Raw genomic sequence first — 17,064 nt, forward strand, 5'->3', positions numbered from 1 at the left:
GAAGAATAAAGAAAAATCAAATGGCTATTTCGACACAGATAAGCGGTCATCGAGGGTCCAATTTTTCCCCTATAAATAAGCCGAAGGATGCAGCAAAGGTTTTCGATCGGCAAAAATGTTTGTTACCTGCAGAAGAAATGATTGCAGTCGGAACAACTCATTGCAGGACAAAGAAGCGTCAGGTACACGGGATCCTTCCTACCCCAAGCTATCAGAATAAACCTTCAACATCAGTGTAGTAGAGGTTTTATCGGCTATGAGGAACTTTAAAGAAGCACGATTCCCGAAGCCGATAAGGTCCGATCCCAGCCAGAGGAATCCCAATTTTTAGTTGCGAATACCATAGGACAAATGGCCACCGGACTGGGGACTGTCTATATCTGCATGAAGAAGTGGCGACACTAGTGAAAATGACCATCTCAGGGAATTCTTAAATTACCGGGCCAAGAACAATTATGGTCGCAACCGTGATAATGCGGAGAACTCAAAAATAGGAGATTACCCCCCACACCAGACGATTAACATGATCTTCGAAAGAGGGGACAAGATCAACGGGGTCACCTTCTCGGTAGCAAAAAAAATGAAGGTATCAATAACCCATAGCAACAGACTCTGAGAAGCCGCTGAAGACGACATCACTTTCACGGAGGATGATACAGATGGATTGTTGCTACCACACAACTACGCTTTGGTAATTTCTTTAAATGTACTAGATTTTAAAATCAAATGTGTTTTGGTGGATCCAAGAAGTTCGGCCAATATCATACAATGGAGGGTATTAAAGCAAGCCAAACTCACCAGAAGCATCATTTAAGTCACAAAACTCCTCGCCGGATTCAACCCTGCAAGCGTGACAACCCGGGGAGTGATCATGCTGCCCACGAAAGCCGAAGGGGTGATGAAGACGACTCTTTTCAAAGTTATGGACAGTGATATGAGTTATAACATTATTCTGGGAAGACCGTGGTTGCACAAAATGAGAGCCATACCATCAACATATCATTAGTTGCTAAAATTCCCAACACCCGAAGGAATCAAACAGATAAAAGGCTACCAACCGGCGGTAAAGGAGATGAATCTTATTTCGGTCTCCAGTAGCAAAAGGGAAGGAGCATATGGTGTAGCAATTACAGGAACCGGCGCCTGCTCTCGAATCGAATGAAGTTATCCAGGGAGGAGAAGCGTCGGTATCTTATCAAGTGCTGAGATATTTCAAAGTACCAGAAGAGACAGATGCAACAAAATCCACAGCGGAAGAGCTCAAGCAAGTCGCATTGCTTGAAAAGTTCTTGGAGATGAAATTCCACTTGGGGACAGGACTGCACCCCGAGCTTAGGTTTGGCTTTATTGATTTTCTTAAATATAATGTTGATTATTTTGCATGGTTGCATGCGAATATGACAGGTGTCCCAATGGAAGTGGTCATACACAAGCTAAGTTTGGATCCCAACATCCCTCCGGTAAGACAAAAGTAATGCCCTATTGTGGAGGCTAGGAATAAATTCAACAAAGAAGATGCAACTCGCTTACATGATATCGATTCGATCCGGGAGTTAAAGCATACAGACTGGCTAGCTAATGTAGTAGTAGTTCCTAAGAAGAATAACAAATTTCACATGTATGTAGATTATAAGGACTTGAATAAGGCGTGCCCAAAAGACTTGTTCCCTCTTCCACACATCGATCAAATGATTGATACAATGGTCGGGCACGAGTTAATGAGTTTCCTCGATGCTTATTCCAGGTACAAAATTAAGATGAACTCGGAGGATCAAGAAAAGACTTAGTTCATAACGAATTCTGGCATATATTGCTATAATGTGATACCTTTCATGCTAAAGAACATTGGAGCCACTTATCAACGGCTCGTAAACAAGATGTTTGAAAAACAGATAGGGAAAACCATGGAAGTTTTTATAGACAATATGCTTGTTAAGTCTTTGAACGCAGATGATCATCTTAAGCATTAGCAAAAACTTTTGACATCCTAAAGAAGCATAATATGAAGCTTAACCCTAAGAAATACACGTTTCGGGTCAGCTCCGGCAAGTTCTTAGGATTTCTGGTATCACAAAGGGGAATTGAGATAAACCCCGATAAGATCAAAGCCATCGAAGACACCCCGGGCCAGCTATCAAGTGTGAAAGAAGTTTAAAGGCTCACAGGGAGATTGACCGCTTTGAGCAGGTTTATTTCCCGGTCATAAGAGAAATGCCACCGTTTCTTCATGCTGCTCAAAAAGAAAAACAACATCGAATGGACCCCGATATGCCAACAGGCTTTAAGAGATTTGAAAAGGTACTTTTCAAGCCCTCTGTTACTATTAAAATTGAAGGAAGGCGAAACACTATTAGTTTACCTAGCAGTCTTAGAGGTAGCGATAAGCGCCATTGTAGTCCGTGAGGATGAAGGTACACAATCTCGCATTTATTACATTAGTACAATTCCAACAGGAGCAGAAACTCGCTACCCGTATTTGGAGAAGCTGACATTAGCTCTCGTAGTCTCCGCTTAGAAGATGAGGCCTTGCTTCTAATGTCACCCGATAGCTGTGGTGACCACTTTTCCCCTGCGGAATATCCTTCACAAACCCGAGCTCTCAGGTAGATTGGCCAAATGAGCCGCCAAAATGAGTGAATTCGACATAGAGTATAAACCGAGGACGACGATTAAGTCACAAATTTTGGTTGACTTTGTGGCCGATTTCAGTCCGGGATTGCTGCCTCTAGCAACCAAATAAGAAGTGATGGTGTCAGAGTCGACATCAAAAATATAAACCTTATTTACAGACGGAGCTTCCAATATAAAGAGGTCCGGGGTTGGCATAGTATTAACCACGCTTTCGGGAGAAATCCTAAGGCAGGCCATAAGAATGATTCCTTTAACTAACAACGAAGCAGAGTATGAAGCTTTGATTGCAGGACTCGAACTGGACCAGGGACTAGATTCTGAGGTCATAGAAATCAAATGCGACTCCCAGTAGGTGGTGACCCAGGTTTACAGGATCTTTGAAACCAAAGAGGAGCGCATAAAACAATACATAGTGAAGGTCCAGGCTCTACTAGCTCGATTTTGGGAGTGGACGCCGACTCATATCCCGAGGGAAGAAAATGCAGAAATAGTTGCATTAGCTAACCTCGGTTCATCAATGGAAATGAAATTATTGGATTCTGAGAGGGTAGTACAGCTCATGCACTCGGTTCTGGACGCAGATAGCTACTATGAGGTAAATACGACTAATCTGGTCTGGGACTTGAAGAATGATATCATTGATTATCTCGAGCACGAGAAGTTTCACGTAGATCCCAAGGCGTCCCGGGCACTGCGCGCCAAAGCAGCACGATATAGCTTCAAAGGAGGCCAACTGTATATGAAATCTTTCTAAGGCCCGCTGGCCCAATGCTTGGGAGCGTCCGAAGCTAATTATGTTATGTGAGAAGCCCATGAAGGGATATGTGGAAATCATTCGGGCAGATTCCTTAGTGCTAAAACTGGTAAGGGCAGGATATTATTGGCCTCGAATTGAATAAGACACCAAAGCTTTTGTGCAAAAATGCAATAAGTGCCAACGTAACATATCACTGGTACACCAACCAGCAGAACCGTTACATTCAGTCCTATCTCTATGGCCGTTCATGAAGTGGGGAATGGATATCGTCAGACCACTGCCGCGGGCCTCTGGTAAGGTTTCTTTTAATATTAACTGACTATTTTTCTAAGTGGATTGAAGCAGGTCCTTATCAGAAGATCGGCAAACGTGAAATGGTGGATTTCTTGTGGGAAAACATAATTTATAGATTTGGAATATCAAAAAAGATAGCCTGCGATAATGAGCCACAATTTATGGGCGCAAAGATCACAAAGTTGCTTGAAGATTTGAAAATCAAGAGAATCACATATTCACCTTATCATCCGAGCGCAAATGGTCATGCAGAATCAACAAACAAAGTGATTATAAAAAATCCCAAGAAGAGGTTGGAAGCGACTAAAGGTAAATGGCCTAAGGAACTACCTGGAATGCTATGGGCGTACCGAACCACGACCAAATCGAGCATAGGAGAAACTCCTTTTTGCCTTGTGTATGGAGCAGAAGCCTTAATCTCGATAGAAGTAGGAGAACCTACCTCGAGATATTTCCAAGCAAGTGAAAAGACAAACAACTAAGCGATATTAGTCAACTTAGAGCTACTCGATGAGCGCAGGAACTTGGCACATATAAGAATGGCAGCCCAAAGCAGAGAATGGAAAGATATTATAATCGAAGAGTCAATCACATTTTTCCACGTATTTTTTCCTTTTCATACTATTTTTATTTTCTTTTGCAATTTTTACAACGTCTTTTATCAATATATTTTCTTTTTCTTATTATTTTTACTGGAAATTGGATTTGGTACTTCGGGTTTTTGGATATCTGAAATTCTTATAGTTTATGTTTAGTCCACTATCCATATGTCAATAGTAGTAAGTTCAATACGCTACCCATTATATTATCTCATATATTAAATATTAATTACTAAGTTACGGTGAGAATACTTTTTATTTGGACATGGTTTTAATATTTCTACTTCTTATCTGCTGTATTAATGTCTCTATTGTATTTTTTGATAATAATTTCAATACTTGAATACTTCATTTGGATGATTACAATGCACGCGGAACTTTTTAGGGCAATTTAACATGAGTATGTCATTTGGCTATTTATTTGTAAAAAGAAGAAACATCTCAACTTATAAGCTCAAAAAACCGAAAATTTAAAATATTCAAACTCGAAACTGAACTTAAAAAATCCTATCTAATCCAAACTTATTTGGATTGGATTTAGATTTTCATTTCTTCAATCCGAAAATCAAAACTTCAAACCGAAATTTTCATATGCAATCCGAACGGCCTGAACGCCCACCCTAATTATATGGGGTCTTTATCTCACCGGAAGGATGGAAATCATCTCCAACCCGAGAACAAAAACCCAGCAAGATCTAGGTTTTCCTTTTGATAACCACAAATTTTCACACCACAAGAATCAAACCCAAGAGAAGACAATATTTGAGGAAATTGTTGCGTCAAAGTAAAAGCTTGGGTAATGTAAAGGAAGTGTCAGAGAATTATTTTTTCGTGGGTTCAAAAGATAAATACTACCAAATTTTGGTGTTCAACTGAAAATTTGATATAACTACAAAAAGATTTTGACCTATTATCTAAAACACATTTATTAGATACTAACGAATTGAACTATAATATTATAGTACGTCGAAAATTTCCTTTTATCTTTTAAACTCTATAGGCGATCAATTGTCGTTACAAAAATAGGATGAAGGTACAAATGCATATCTTGAAAATGTGTCAACAATAAACAAAACAATAATATACCAGTTTATTTCTGCAAGACGAGGTTTGAGGAGAGTAGTGTGTAGGCAGATCCTACTCTTATCTTGTGAAGGTAGAGAAGTTGTTTCCGATAAACTGTCACGATCCCAATTTTCCTCCGTAGAATATCGTGATGGCACCTAGTCTTAAGGACTAGGTAAGCCTAACACTTACTGAATTAATGGCAAACTCAACCAAAAACTATTAAGCATGAATATAATTTTTTTTATACAAAGCAAACAATCCCGAACTCGATAGTATAAGTCATAAGCCTTACGAAGTTTACTAGAAGACCTTTATGTACAACTGTTCCGGAATAGAAATAAACAGTACAAAGTAAACTTTCAGAAAGTGACTCCGAGGCCTGCGAACGCAACGTTAGATATACCTTGAGTCTCCACTACAATGTCCGATCAACTAGTTAATAATCAACAAACTCCGAGTACCTGGATCTGTACAAAAATGTGCAGAAATGTAGCATGAGTATACCACGACAGTACCCAATAAGTATCAAGACTAACCTCGGTAGAGTAATGACGAGGGACAGTCAAGATACCTGCTAGACTTAATAACCTGTACAAGTATGAATGTGAAGCTAATATGGAACAATATCAATCTAAAGCTAAGCATGATAACAATAATGAAACAATGCTGGTAATAGGAAACTAAAATCAGCAATTAGCAACGAGACACAACAGGTAATAACGTCGTGGAGTAAGCTGAATATAGTTTAAGTCCGATGTAATCAAGTAAGGAAAAACACGTAACACTCAATAAGAGCAACCACTTTCTCAAGAGATTTGTTCAAGGACTTTTCCGAGGTACTTCACCTCTTAGTCACATTTCACGGGCCCCAACTCATGAACCCTAATCACTTGTATTTTGTGCCCACATTATCATTCATAACTGTACTGACGACTCACATGCCAAGGGAGTGACAATATCTAATATCCGCACAGATAATTCACGTGCCAACAATAATAATGATTTCATAACTCACGTGCCAATAGAACAACTCTCATACAGAAGGCAAGTAAACGGGAGTACATGTAAATGGTCAATAACATGGGGATTCATCTTCTTAAACCAATATGGGTGATTAATTATGTGTATGTTTGTGCAAGTATTCTATCCCAATTCAAGTCAATAAGTTAGAGTAGAGACAATGAATGGCACATAAGAAATGATCACCACAAAATGTACAAGGTATAACTCACACAGAGTAGGCACACCACTACACAAGTATCAACAATAACAATGCTCATAGACCATCACAAGTCATCACAAATCATTTTCCAACATAGCCAACCTTGTCTCGCCACATACGCAACAATAAAGTAAATGCCCGCCTTGTCTCGCCACACGCACATAATAATATTCCCACTGTGTCTCATGCGTAAACCTACATATATAGTCCATCTTGCCATGCTACATGTGTAAATATCAATAATAACAACAACACGGACAACTCACGTGCGAATACCCCGACAAAATCCTCTCAACAATACCACGTGTGCCAAAACATAACAATACAATAAAATGACTTTCACGACATGTTCTCATATGCCACAATATTTTCTCAAAACAGTTTCAATACCACAGCCACGCATAGCCCCCAGCTCAACAACACTGAGTACAACAACAACAACAACAACAACAATAACACAAGGGTACGACAATTAAACCAACACAAAAACTTCAGAACACAAAGAAATGGAAGAACAAGATCACAAAGAAAGAAACAACGGGGAGTAATGGTCTCAACAAGAATAGCTCAACAAAGGAGAGATAATGTGTAATATGATTCCACAAAAGTGCAATTTGACGATAAGAGATATAGCATGAATCAATGACCCCAAATAAGAATATGTCAACAATAAACGGGATAATAGAACTTCAATTAAAGCTAAGCAATTACGGAAGACATAATAATAATTTCAATTAAGGTTAAGCAACTACGGAAGAGAAAACAAGGCAATAAAGAAGCAACAACTTCAATTAAGGCACATAAGGGTCTAATTGGCAACAAGGGTAGAACATGAATCAATAAATTCCAAATAACACATGTAGGGGTGAATTTAGTAAATGGAAGATTTAACATGCTAAAACAACTTCACTTCTAATTAATATAAGAACCTAAGAGCCCTAAATGGTCAAATTTCCATAAATAAGACTGAGTACGTACTCGTCACCTCACATACACAGCCTTCACATGACACAATTAGCACAAATGACTCAAATCCTAAGGGGTAGCTTCCCCCACACAAAGTTAGGCAAGATATTTACCTCAAAGAAGCTATATCCTTACTCTAAAATGACCTTCTCGAGTGAAACAACGTCTGGACTGCTCAAATCTTGCCAAAATAACTTCGAATCATAAATGAAACTCATAGGAAATAAATCCGGATAATAAAGCTTCAATCTTTAACAAAAACTAAAAAGTCAACACAAAAGTCAGCCCTAGGCCCGCACCTTGGAACTCGATAAAATCCACAAAATCCGGACACTCATTCCGATACGAGTTCAAACATACTAATATTATCAATTTCCTATATCGAATCGCCTTCAAATCCTCATTTTATATTTTTGAAAGATTTTTATAAAATTTCTTATTTTCTTCCATTCAATTCACTAATTTAATGATATAAATAAGTATGAAATCATGAAATATAATCAATTTCAGATATAGAGCACTTACCCCAATCGAACACGTGAAGAATCCCTCAAAAATCGCTCAAATCCGAGGTCTACAACTCAAAGTATATTAAAAATGGTGAAACCCCTGTTTTTAGAAACCTCTCCAGCAAATCGCATTTGACACTTGAGATTCACACCTCAGACTTATAAATCTCATTTCACACCTGAGACTTATAAATCGCATTTGACACGTACGATTTGCCTCTGTTCCCTCAAACACCAGAAAACAACAGTCTTTTCCGACACGGAAATTGGCATAACTCTCTCATACGATCTCGAAATGCGACAATTCTTGTTGCTATAGTTCTGTTATTCCGACACGGATCTGACGGTTCAATCGAATCACAAATCAAAGGCCGTGTGCACAATGTGGTATCTTTTATGCCAAAAAACTATGCCGAAATATCAAAAAAGAGCGCGGCACAATCAAAACCCATCCGAAACTCACCCGAGTCCCATGGGACACTCCCAAAGCTTGATATGAACTTGATCGAAGCCTCGAATTGCCTCTAACAATACTAGAATCACGAATCGCGCAAAAATTCAAGCTTAAGAAACTTATGAACTTTCGAATTCCAAAACAAATGACGATTCATACCAAACCAACTCCGATTGACATTAAATTTTGCACACAAGTTATAAATGATAGTATGGACCTATTTCAACTTTCGAAACTGGGATCCGACCCTGACATCAATAAAGGCAACTCCTGGTCAAACTTTTCAAAATCTTCCATTTTTTCCAACTTTCACCAATTCATGTCGAGACAACCTACGAACCTCTAAATCAACATTCGAACACGCTCATAAGACCAACATCACCCTACGGAGCTATTGGAATCATCAAAATACCATTCTGGAGTCGTCTACAAAAAAGTAAAACTCTGATCAACTCTTTTCACTTAAACTTCTAAAATAAGAACTGTTCTTCCAAATTGATCCTGAATCATCCGAAAATCGAACTCGACCATGCACGCATGTCATACCACATAATACAAGTTGGTCGAGACCTTAAGCCACCAAACGGGATGCTAATCCTCAAAACGACTGTCAGGTCGTTACATAAACCCTCGACTTAAGAAAAGCATTTCTCAGCAGGTTTGAAAAAACAGTTGTGAAAAGCCATATTGAGAGTAATGAAGATAACAACAGCAAAATAATGAAGCAATAAGATAACTAAACCAAGGAAAACAACATGGAGTGATAAAATATAAGAATAAGATAATAAGAGAGAGAGAAAATGATAATGTGTCATGTAAATAAATATTGTTACGTAAAGAAAAGGTCATGTTGAGAGCAATGAAGATAAGAACGATAACAACAGCAACAAAAATAAAGGGATAAGATAATTGACATGTAATAATAGAAATGTAAAAATAAGATAATATTATTCAAATAGCTATATATATATATATATATATATATATATATGCAGCTTTCCGGTGTATAGCTAAAAATGCTTTGAAAAAGTTAGCTTGCAGAAGAAATGTGGATTGCCTTTGTAGAGGAGGAATAATTGATTTAAACATATTGAAATCCAAATAGCCATTCAATGCAGTGGTAAGTGGTACATGATTTTACAAAGCACTGAAGTCATGAAACTTTATGTGTAGAGGAAGTTTCTGAAAAGCTCTTATTCCTTACTTACAGCTTAATGATATGACATGTCAACTCTTGAGGCGTACATGAGTGAAGACGTGGACATATTGTGTAATATCTTCCCTGATTTGGATCAGCAGTAACTTATCTGTTACCATCATAAATTTGCCTCGATACTCAAGTGACAACTAAGTTGAAACTACTAGAGAATAATTCAAGTTCTTACTCATGTGATGTGGCTGTTCAATTGGAAACGCCACAGTATAAAGCAACTGAACTTGGTTGTCGCATCCTGAATACTCTCTGTAAGGTTTGAGCATGGCTTTTCTCCATCCAGGGATCAACATACACCCTATATAGAGAAAATAAAACTTGTGGGAATTAAACAGTTCTTAAGTGAGTGATAAAATCTATCGGTTCTTCTACCGTGAATAGCATATAAAATGAGAGAAGGTGAAGTTGAGAGAGAAAGGAGGAAGAAGAAGAAATCAACTGTTCTTTTAATTTAGTATAGAGGGAGGGGGTCGTTTATATTGTTGGTCAGTGGTTGACAGCTGTACCTATTAACCACTTAACCGACTAACCTTTAATTACACAATACACACACATACACTTCTGTAACTATATGAATACAGCTATGTATTCAATACTCCCCTCAAGTTGGAGGGTGAAAAGGATCAAACACTCCAAACGTGGATAAAAGGAATTGATGTTGTGCAGAACCAAGACCTTTTGTCATCAAATCAGCTAGTTGTAAGCTTGTAGGGATGTATTGAGGACTGATCAATCCTGCCTTGAACTTTTCACGAACAAAATAACAATCGATCTCGATGTATTTGGTTCGCTCGTGGAATATTGGATTGACAGCTATTTGTAAAGTTGCCTTGCTATCACAATACAGATTGACCGGAACATCTACGGCAACTTGTAACTCCTTGAGCAATCCTAGAACCCCAAGTAATTTCTGTAGTTGCTGCTGCAAGACTGCGATATTCTGCCTGTGCTGAACTCCTGCTAACTGTAGGTTGTTTCTTTGACTTCCACGAGAGCAGTGAATCCCCAAGTTCGACAATGTAACCAGTTACTGATCTCCTCGTATTTGGACATCCTGCCCAATCAGAGTCACAATATACAGAAAGATGGTTTATGGGAGAGTTATGTAGAAGAATACCAACGCCTGGAGCACCTTTAACATATCTGACCACTCACATATCTCCATCCTAATGGGACTGTTTGGGATGATGTATAAATTGACTCAGTACCTAGACTGCAAAACACAATTTTGGCCTGGTAACTGTTAGGTAGAGAAGTTTTCCAGTGAGTCTTTGGTAGCTACATGCGTCCTGCAATTCTGCATCACCAGTATGCCAACATGTGTGTCATAATCAATGGTTGTTAACTTTTAATTGAGCTCTATAGGTGTGTTAATGGGTTTAGCATCTGCAAGTCCAACATCTGATATTAACTGGAGTGCATATTTCCTTTGAGTAAGAAGCACCCCTTTGTTTGACCTCAAAACTTCAATCCCAAGAAAATACATAAGTTTTCCTAGATCTTTTACCTTGAATGAACTATGTAGTGTTTATTGGGCTGTCTCTACAAGAATAGAATTGCTTCCAGTGATGAGCAAGTCGTCTACATAGACTAGGATAATGACAATATCTGAGCCTACTGTCTTTGTGAACAATGAGTGATCATAGGGACTTTGTGTATAATCAGATGCTAAAAGTGCTTCAGTCAGTTTAATATTCCACTATTTTGATGCCTGTTTTAACCCATACAAAGATTTCAGTAGCATGCACACCTTCTGCTCCCCCTGCTTGTTGAACCCTTGAGGCAAGCACATGTAGATCTTTTCATAAAGATCACCCTGTAGGAAGACATTGTTGTCATCCATTTGAAATAGGTTCCATCCCTTAGAGGCTGCTATATTAATGATGGTCCTGATAGTGACCATTTTTGCAACAGGAGAGAAAGTCGCATGATAATCCAATCCTTCTTGTTGTGTGTACCCTTTTGCTACCGACCTTGCTTTGAACCTTTCTACTTCCCCCATTCCCTTATATTTAATTTTGAACACCCATTTTGAGCCTATAGCTTTCTTCCCTAGAGAAAGATCTACCACTTCCCAGGTTGCATTGTCTTCAAGTGATTTAATTTCTGCTTCCATTGCTTCTACCCAAGCTTTATCAAGACAAGCTTCCTTGAATGACTTAGGTTTAGTAAGTTCTGAGAATGATCACAGAAAGGATTTGTAGTTCTCAGAAAGATGATCATAAGTGATGAAATTTGAGATAGTGTAAGATGTATCCTTGGTTGATTTGACTGTAGTCACATAATCTTTGAGCCAAATGGAAGGTTTGGAAGGTCTGCCATACTTTCTAGTAGACACTACAAGTAAAAGATGGTCTTGATGTATTGGATTTTCAGCTGGTGTTTCCTATGAGGAAACTACTGATTCTGTTTGGTTTGCATCTGGTTCCTGCAAGACAGGTAATGCAGAAGTTTCTACTAGTGGTTTCAGTGTAGCCGATGGTGAGGTAGGTGATTCTGATACAGCTTGTTCAGCAACATGAATTTCAGCAGGAGCAAGAGCAGGAGGATTAGCAGCAGCATTGCCATTGCTATGGTCAGGTTGAGTTGTCTCTTCAGAACTAATCCCCACTGGCTCACAAGGAAAAAATCTTCATTTGCATCTGTTGCTTCCTTAAATGGAAAAAGATGTTCTCTGAATGTGACATCTCTACTCACTATCACTCTTCTGGAGTCTAACTCATATAACCTGTACCCTTTTTGAGTCTCTGAGTATCCTATAAGAATACATGTCTTTGCCTAGCTGTAAATTTATCTCCTCTTGGTAGGTTGCTTATAAAACACAAACAACCAAAAACTCTTAAATGGTGTAGCTTGGCAGGTTTGTTGTGCAATATCTCATAAGGACACTTCCTCTCCAAGGTCTCAGTAGGCAACTTGTTAATAAAATATACAGCAGTTTTAATGCGGTCACCCCAAAATCTAATTGGTACTGCACTCTGAAACTTCAGGGCCCTTACAACTTGCAAAATATGTCTATATTTTCTTTCCACAGTTCCATTTGTTGTGGCATGTATGGACAACTACTTTGGTGTAAGATTCCAAGAGAAGCCAATAATTCATCACATTGAGAGTTACAGAATTCAGTACCATTGTCTGTCATGGGTACCTTAATTCCGACATCAAATTGATTTTTTATCATTGCAAAGTTTCTTATTACAATAGCTACTTCACATTTGGATTGAATCAAACATATCCAATTCTACCTACTATAGTCATCCACAATGGTGACAAAATAATTCTTTCTATCATATGTAGGAACTTTGTGAGCCCCCCATACATCTAGATGGACTAATTGAAAACAACTAGTAGATTTACTATGGCTAATAGGAAACTTCAACCTACATTGCTTAGCCAAAGGATAAACTTCACAGTTTTGTTGAATTTGAGAATCAACTTTATTCCTAAGAGCTGGTATATTCTCCATTGCCTTTATTGATACATGTCCTAGTCTCATATGCCAAAGTTCACTGTTAACTCCTTGATGCACAAAAAATTCTGCTGCTGCTAGTGTTATGTTCTCCTTTAGTAGATATAACTCATTGTGCTCTTTACCAATCCACATCACCCTGGCACTGTAAAGATCCTGAAATATACAAAAATCAGGAAAAAAGTGATAGAACACCACAAATCTTTGGTGAGTTTAGACACATATAGCAGACTGAACTTAAAATCTGGCACATACAACATATTCTTCATTGTCTTATTTTCTAATATAGTTAAATTTCTTGTGTGAGTGATTTTTTATTTGTTTCCTATAGGAATCTGTACTCCTTGTATTCCTTGGCTATCAGCACTTTTAATATCCTTTAGAACATCCTTACAGAAAGTGACATGATGAGTTACTCCTGAATCTATCACCCAATCACAATTATCTGCAATAGACAATAGAGAAATTATACCTGTCATGTTTACAGAACATTCCCCTGCATTAGGTTTTGATAGCAAATTGACCAATTGCTTGTACTGCTCTTTTGTAAAGAATTGTCCTGGTGTTTGCATTGTTGGCAATGCCTTTTCTTCCTTTGCAGTAGTTGTGTTTGCATTTGCATTATTGGCATATGATTTCCCTCCAGCTGTCTGATTCTTCCTTTTGCTTTTGAAATCACGTGGATATCCAATTATCTTAAAATAATTCTCCTTCTCATGTCCTTTATACCCACAATAATCACATATTAACCCGGGCTTCCTAGGTCTATAGTCTTGACCTTTACATGCTAACATTGTGAGTGGATCTCTGTGGGTATCTATGACACCTAAGGTTCTCTGACTCTCCTCTTGACTAACTATAGCATAAGCCTCATTAACAGTAACAACTGGCCTTTTTCCCAACACATAACTGCGTATATTGCTGAAACTTTCATTTAATCCCATAAGAAATTTCAATAGCCTTATGTTTTTCAAATGATCTACAGAAGGTCTAGATTCCTCACAATCACAAGAAGAAATAGGGGCTAATACATCAAGTTCATCCCATAAATCCTTCATTTTCGTGTAATAGCTGGTGACAGAATCCATACATTGCCTTAGAGTCGCAATTGCACTCCACAGATGATAAATTCTGGCGACATTAGATTTGTCAAATATCTCCTGAAAATCACTCCAAACTTTCTTCATATTTAACACATACACAATATTCGGCATCAATTCACTTGATACGATGCTTCCAATCCATGATAATACAATTGCATTGCATTTTTTCCATTGCTCTTCCAATTCTCCTTTGTAACTGCTTTTCACACAAGTACCATCGACAAAACCAAGCTTACTCTTTCGAGGTCTTGGAACACAGAAATGAAGGCTAAAACTCAAAGTGACCTTTCAGGTCATCACATTTTCCACCTCTAAAATAAATGTTCGTCCTCGAATGGACATAGAAAGGTATCTAGATTGGTGAAATGGTTTGGGTATCTACTCCGCATGTCCGACTTGGAATCCCACATGGTTGCCTCAACCAGCTAACCTCTCCACTGCACTCGAACTGAAGGATAACTCTTAGACCTCAACTTTCAAAATTGCTGGGCTAGAATGGCCACTGGCTCCTCCTCATAAGTCAAATCCTTGTCCAACTGGACTGAGCTAAAATTTAACACATAGCATGTATCACCGTGATAATTCTGAAGCATGGACACATGGAACACCACATGGACTGTTGATAAAGTAGGTGGCAATGCAAGCCTGTAGGCCACCTCACCCACTCTCTCAAGAATCTCAAAGGGTCCGATATACCTAGGGCTCAACTTGCCCTTCTTTCTGAACCTCATCACACCCTTCATGGATGAAACTCAGAGTAGAACTCTCTCCCCAAACATGAATGCAACGTCACGAACTCTATGATCGACATAACTCTTTTGTCTAGACTGAGCTGTGCAAAGTCGATACTGAATCATATTGAATTTTTCCAAGGCATCCTGAACCAAATCGGTACCCAACACTTGAGCCTCTCCCGACTCGAACCATCCAACTAGTGAACGGTATCGCCTCCCATATAATGCCTCATAGGGAGCCATCTAAATGCTTGACTGGTAACTGTTATTGTAGGCAAACTCCAATATCTTAATAGTGTGCTCGGACTGCCCGTCCGTCTAGGGTTGAAATGCTATACTCAACTCGTCCCATGTATCTAACTTACGCTGTATGACCCTCCAAAAGTCTAAGGTGAACTGTGTACCTCAATCATAAATGATGGAAATGGACACACTGTGAAGATAGACGATCTCACGGATGTTGATCTCAGCTAACCACTCTGACGAATAGGTAACTGACACTAGAATGAAATGTGTCGACTTGGTCAACCTGTCCATAATGACCTATACCGCCTCAAACTTCTTCTGAGTCCGTGGGAGACCAACAACAAAATTCATGGTAATACGCTCCGACTTCCACTAAGGAATCTCCAGCCTCTAAAGCAAACTACCAGGCCTTTGATGCTCGTACTTTACTTGCTGACAATTCAGACACCGAGCTACATATGCAACTATATCCTTTTTCATTCTGCTCCACCAATAGTGTTGCCGCAAGTTCTAATATATCTTGGTGGCATCCGGATGAATACCGAGAATTTTGGGCCTCCTCAAGAATCAACTCATGAAGCCTATCCATATTGGGCACACAAATCTGACCCTACATCCGCAAAACCCCATCATCTCAAATAGTGACCTGCTTGGTACCACCGTGCCACACCGTGTCCTTAAGGACAAGCAAATAGGGGTCGTCATACTAATGCTCTCCTATGCGCTCATACAAGGAAGACCGAGAAATCGTGTAAGATAAAACACAACTGAGCTCCGTAACATCTAACTTGACGAACCGATTGACCAAAGCCTATACATATGACGCTAGTGGCCTCTCCCCAATGGGAATATATGCAAGGCTACCCATACTCACCGCCTTACTACTCAAGGAATCAGCCACCACATTGGCCTTCCCGTGATGATACAAAATGGTGATATTACAGTCTTTCAAAAGCTCAAACCACCTTCTCTACCTCAAGTTGATATCCTTTTGCTTGAACAAATATTGTAGACTCCGATAATACGTGAACACTCACATGACATGTCATAGAGGTAATGCCACCAAATCGTCAGTGCAAGAACAATGGTTGAAAACTCTAGGTCATGAAAAGGGTAATTCTTCTCATGAACCTTCAACTTCCGCGATGTGTATGCAATCACCCTGCCATCCTGCATCAATACTACACCGAACCCAATATGAGATGCAACACAATACAATGTGTAGGTGTCATGACCCAAAATCCAACTAGTCATAATGGCACCTAGCGCAACCAGGTAAGCTAATTAACAACTATCCAATTTAATAAGATTTATTGAGATAAATAAATGATAAAATAACTTAACCTTAATACATTTTTCAAAGACTTGTAGTACAAATCATGAGCTTCTAAGATTTAAAATTTACAAAGTTGGTATGAAATAAAGTACATCATCTATAAATATACGTGAATAGATTAAAATTCTAGATCTACTAAGATCAAGAGGCAGCTATGACCAGAACACAGGTATGCCTTCAATGCTAGCTCCTGTTATACACAACAATGTCAGCAATCCAAATCTACACACAAGGTGTAGAAGTGTAGTATGAGTACAACCGACCCCATGTACACAATACGTAACAAACCTAACCTTAGGTGAAAGTAGTGACGAGCTGGGACAGAGGTCAGAGTCCAACACCAATAGCCAACAACAGTTCATAACAAAATAATAATAATAATAATAATAATAATAATAATAATAATAATAATAATAATGGTACAAGAAACATACTCATATTTAAGATGCTCAACTCATTCATA

General features: G+C 38.7%; 1 protein-coding gene across 1 annotated transcript; it reads right to left on the bottom strand.

Annotated features, from left to right (window-relative positions):
- Positions 1 to 12,099: 12,099 nt before the first annotated feature.
- Positions 12,100 to 15,854, bottom strand: LOC138881391 (uncharacterized). Its single transcript, XM_070161613.1, has 4 exons — positions 15,670 to 15,854; positions 13,524 to 14,553; positions 13,098 to 13,338; positions 12,100 to 12,323 (listed from the first exon to the last, which is right to left on the bottom strand). The coding sequence occupies exons 1-4, from the start codon at positions 15,852 to 15,854 to the stop codon at positions 12,100 to 12,102; spliced, it is 1,680 nt and encodes a 559-aa protein (XP_070017714.1).
- Between the last annotated feature and the right edge of the window lie 1,210 nt (positions 15,855 to 17,064).

The sequence above is a fragment of the Nicotiana sylvestris genome, chromosome 11 (assembly GCF_000393655.2).
Source record: "Nicotiana sylvestris chromosome 11, ASM39365v2, whole genome shotgun sequence".
Taxonomy (NCBI): Eukaryota; Viridiplantae; Streptophyta; class Magnoliopsida; order Solanales; family Solanaceae; genus Nicotiana; species Nicotiana sylvestris.

Excerpts from the sequence above, each read along its gene's own strand:
- LOC138881391 (XM_070161613.1), bottom strand. The coding sequence starts at position 15,854 with ATGGATAGGCTTCATGAGTTGATTCTTGAGGAGGCCCAAAATTCTCGG. Across the intron at positions 13,339-13,523 it reads ATAGCCAAGGAATACAAGGA|GATCTTTACAGTGCCAGGGT; the intron begins GTACAGATTCCT and ends TGTATATTTCAG. Across the intron at positions 12,324-13,097 it reads TTATCCTTTGGCTAAGCAAT|TGGGGATTAGTTCTGAAGAG; the intron begins GTAGGTTGAAGT and ends CTTGTGAGCCAG.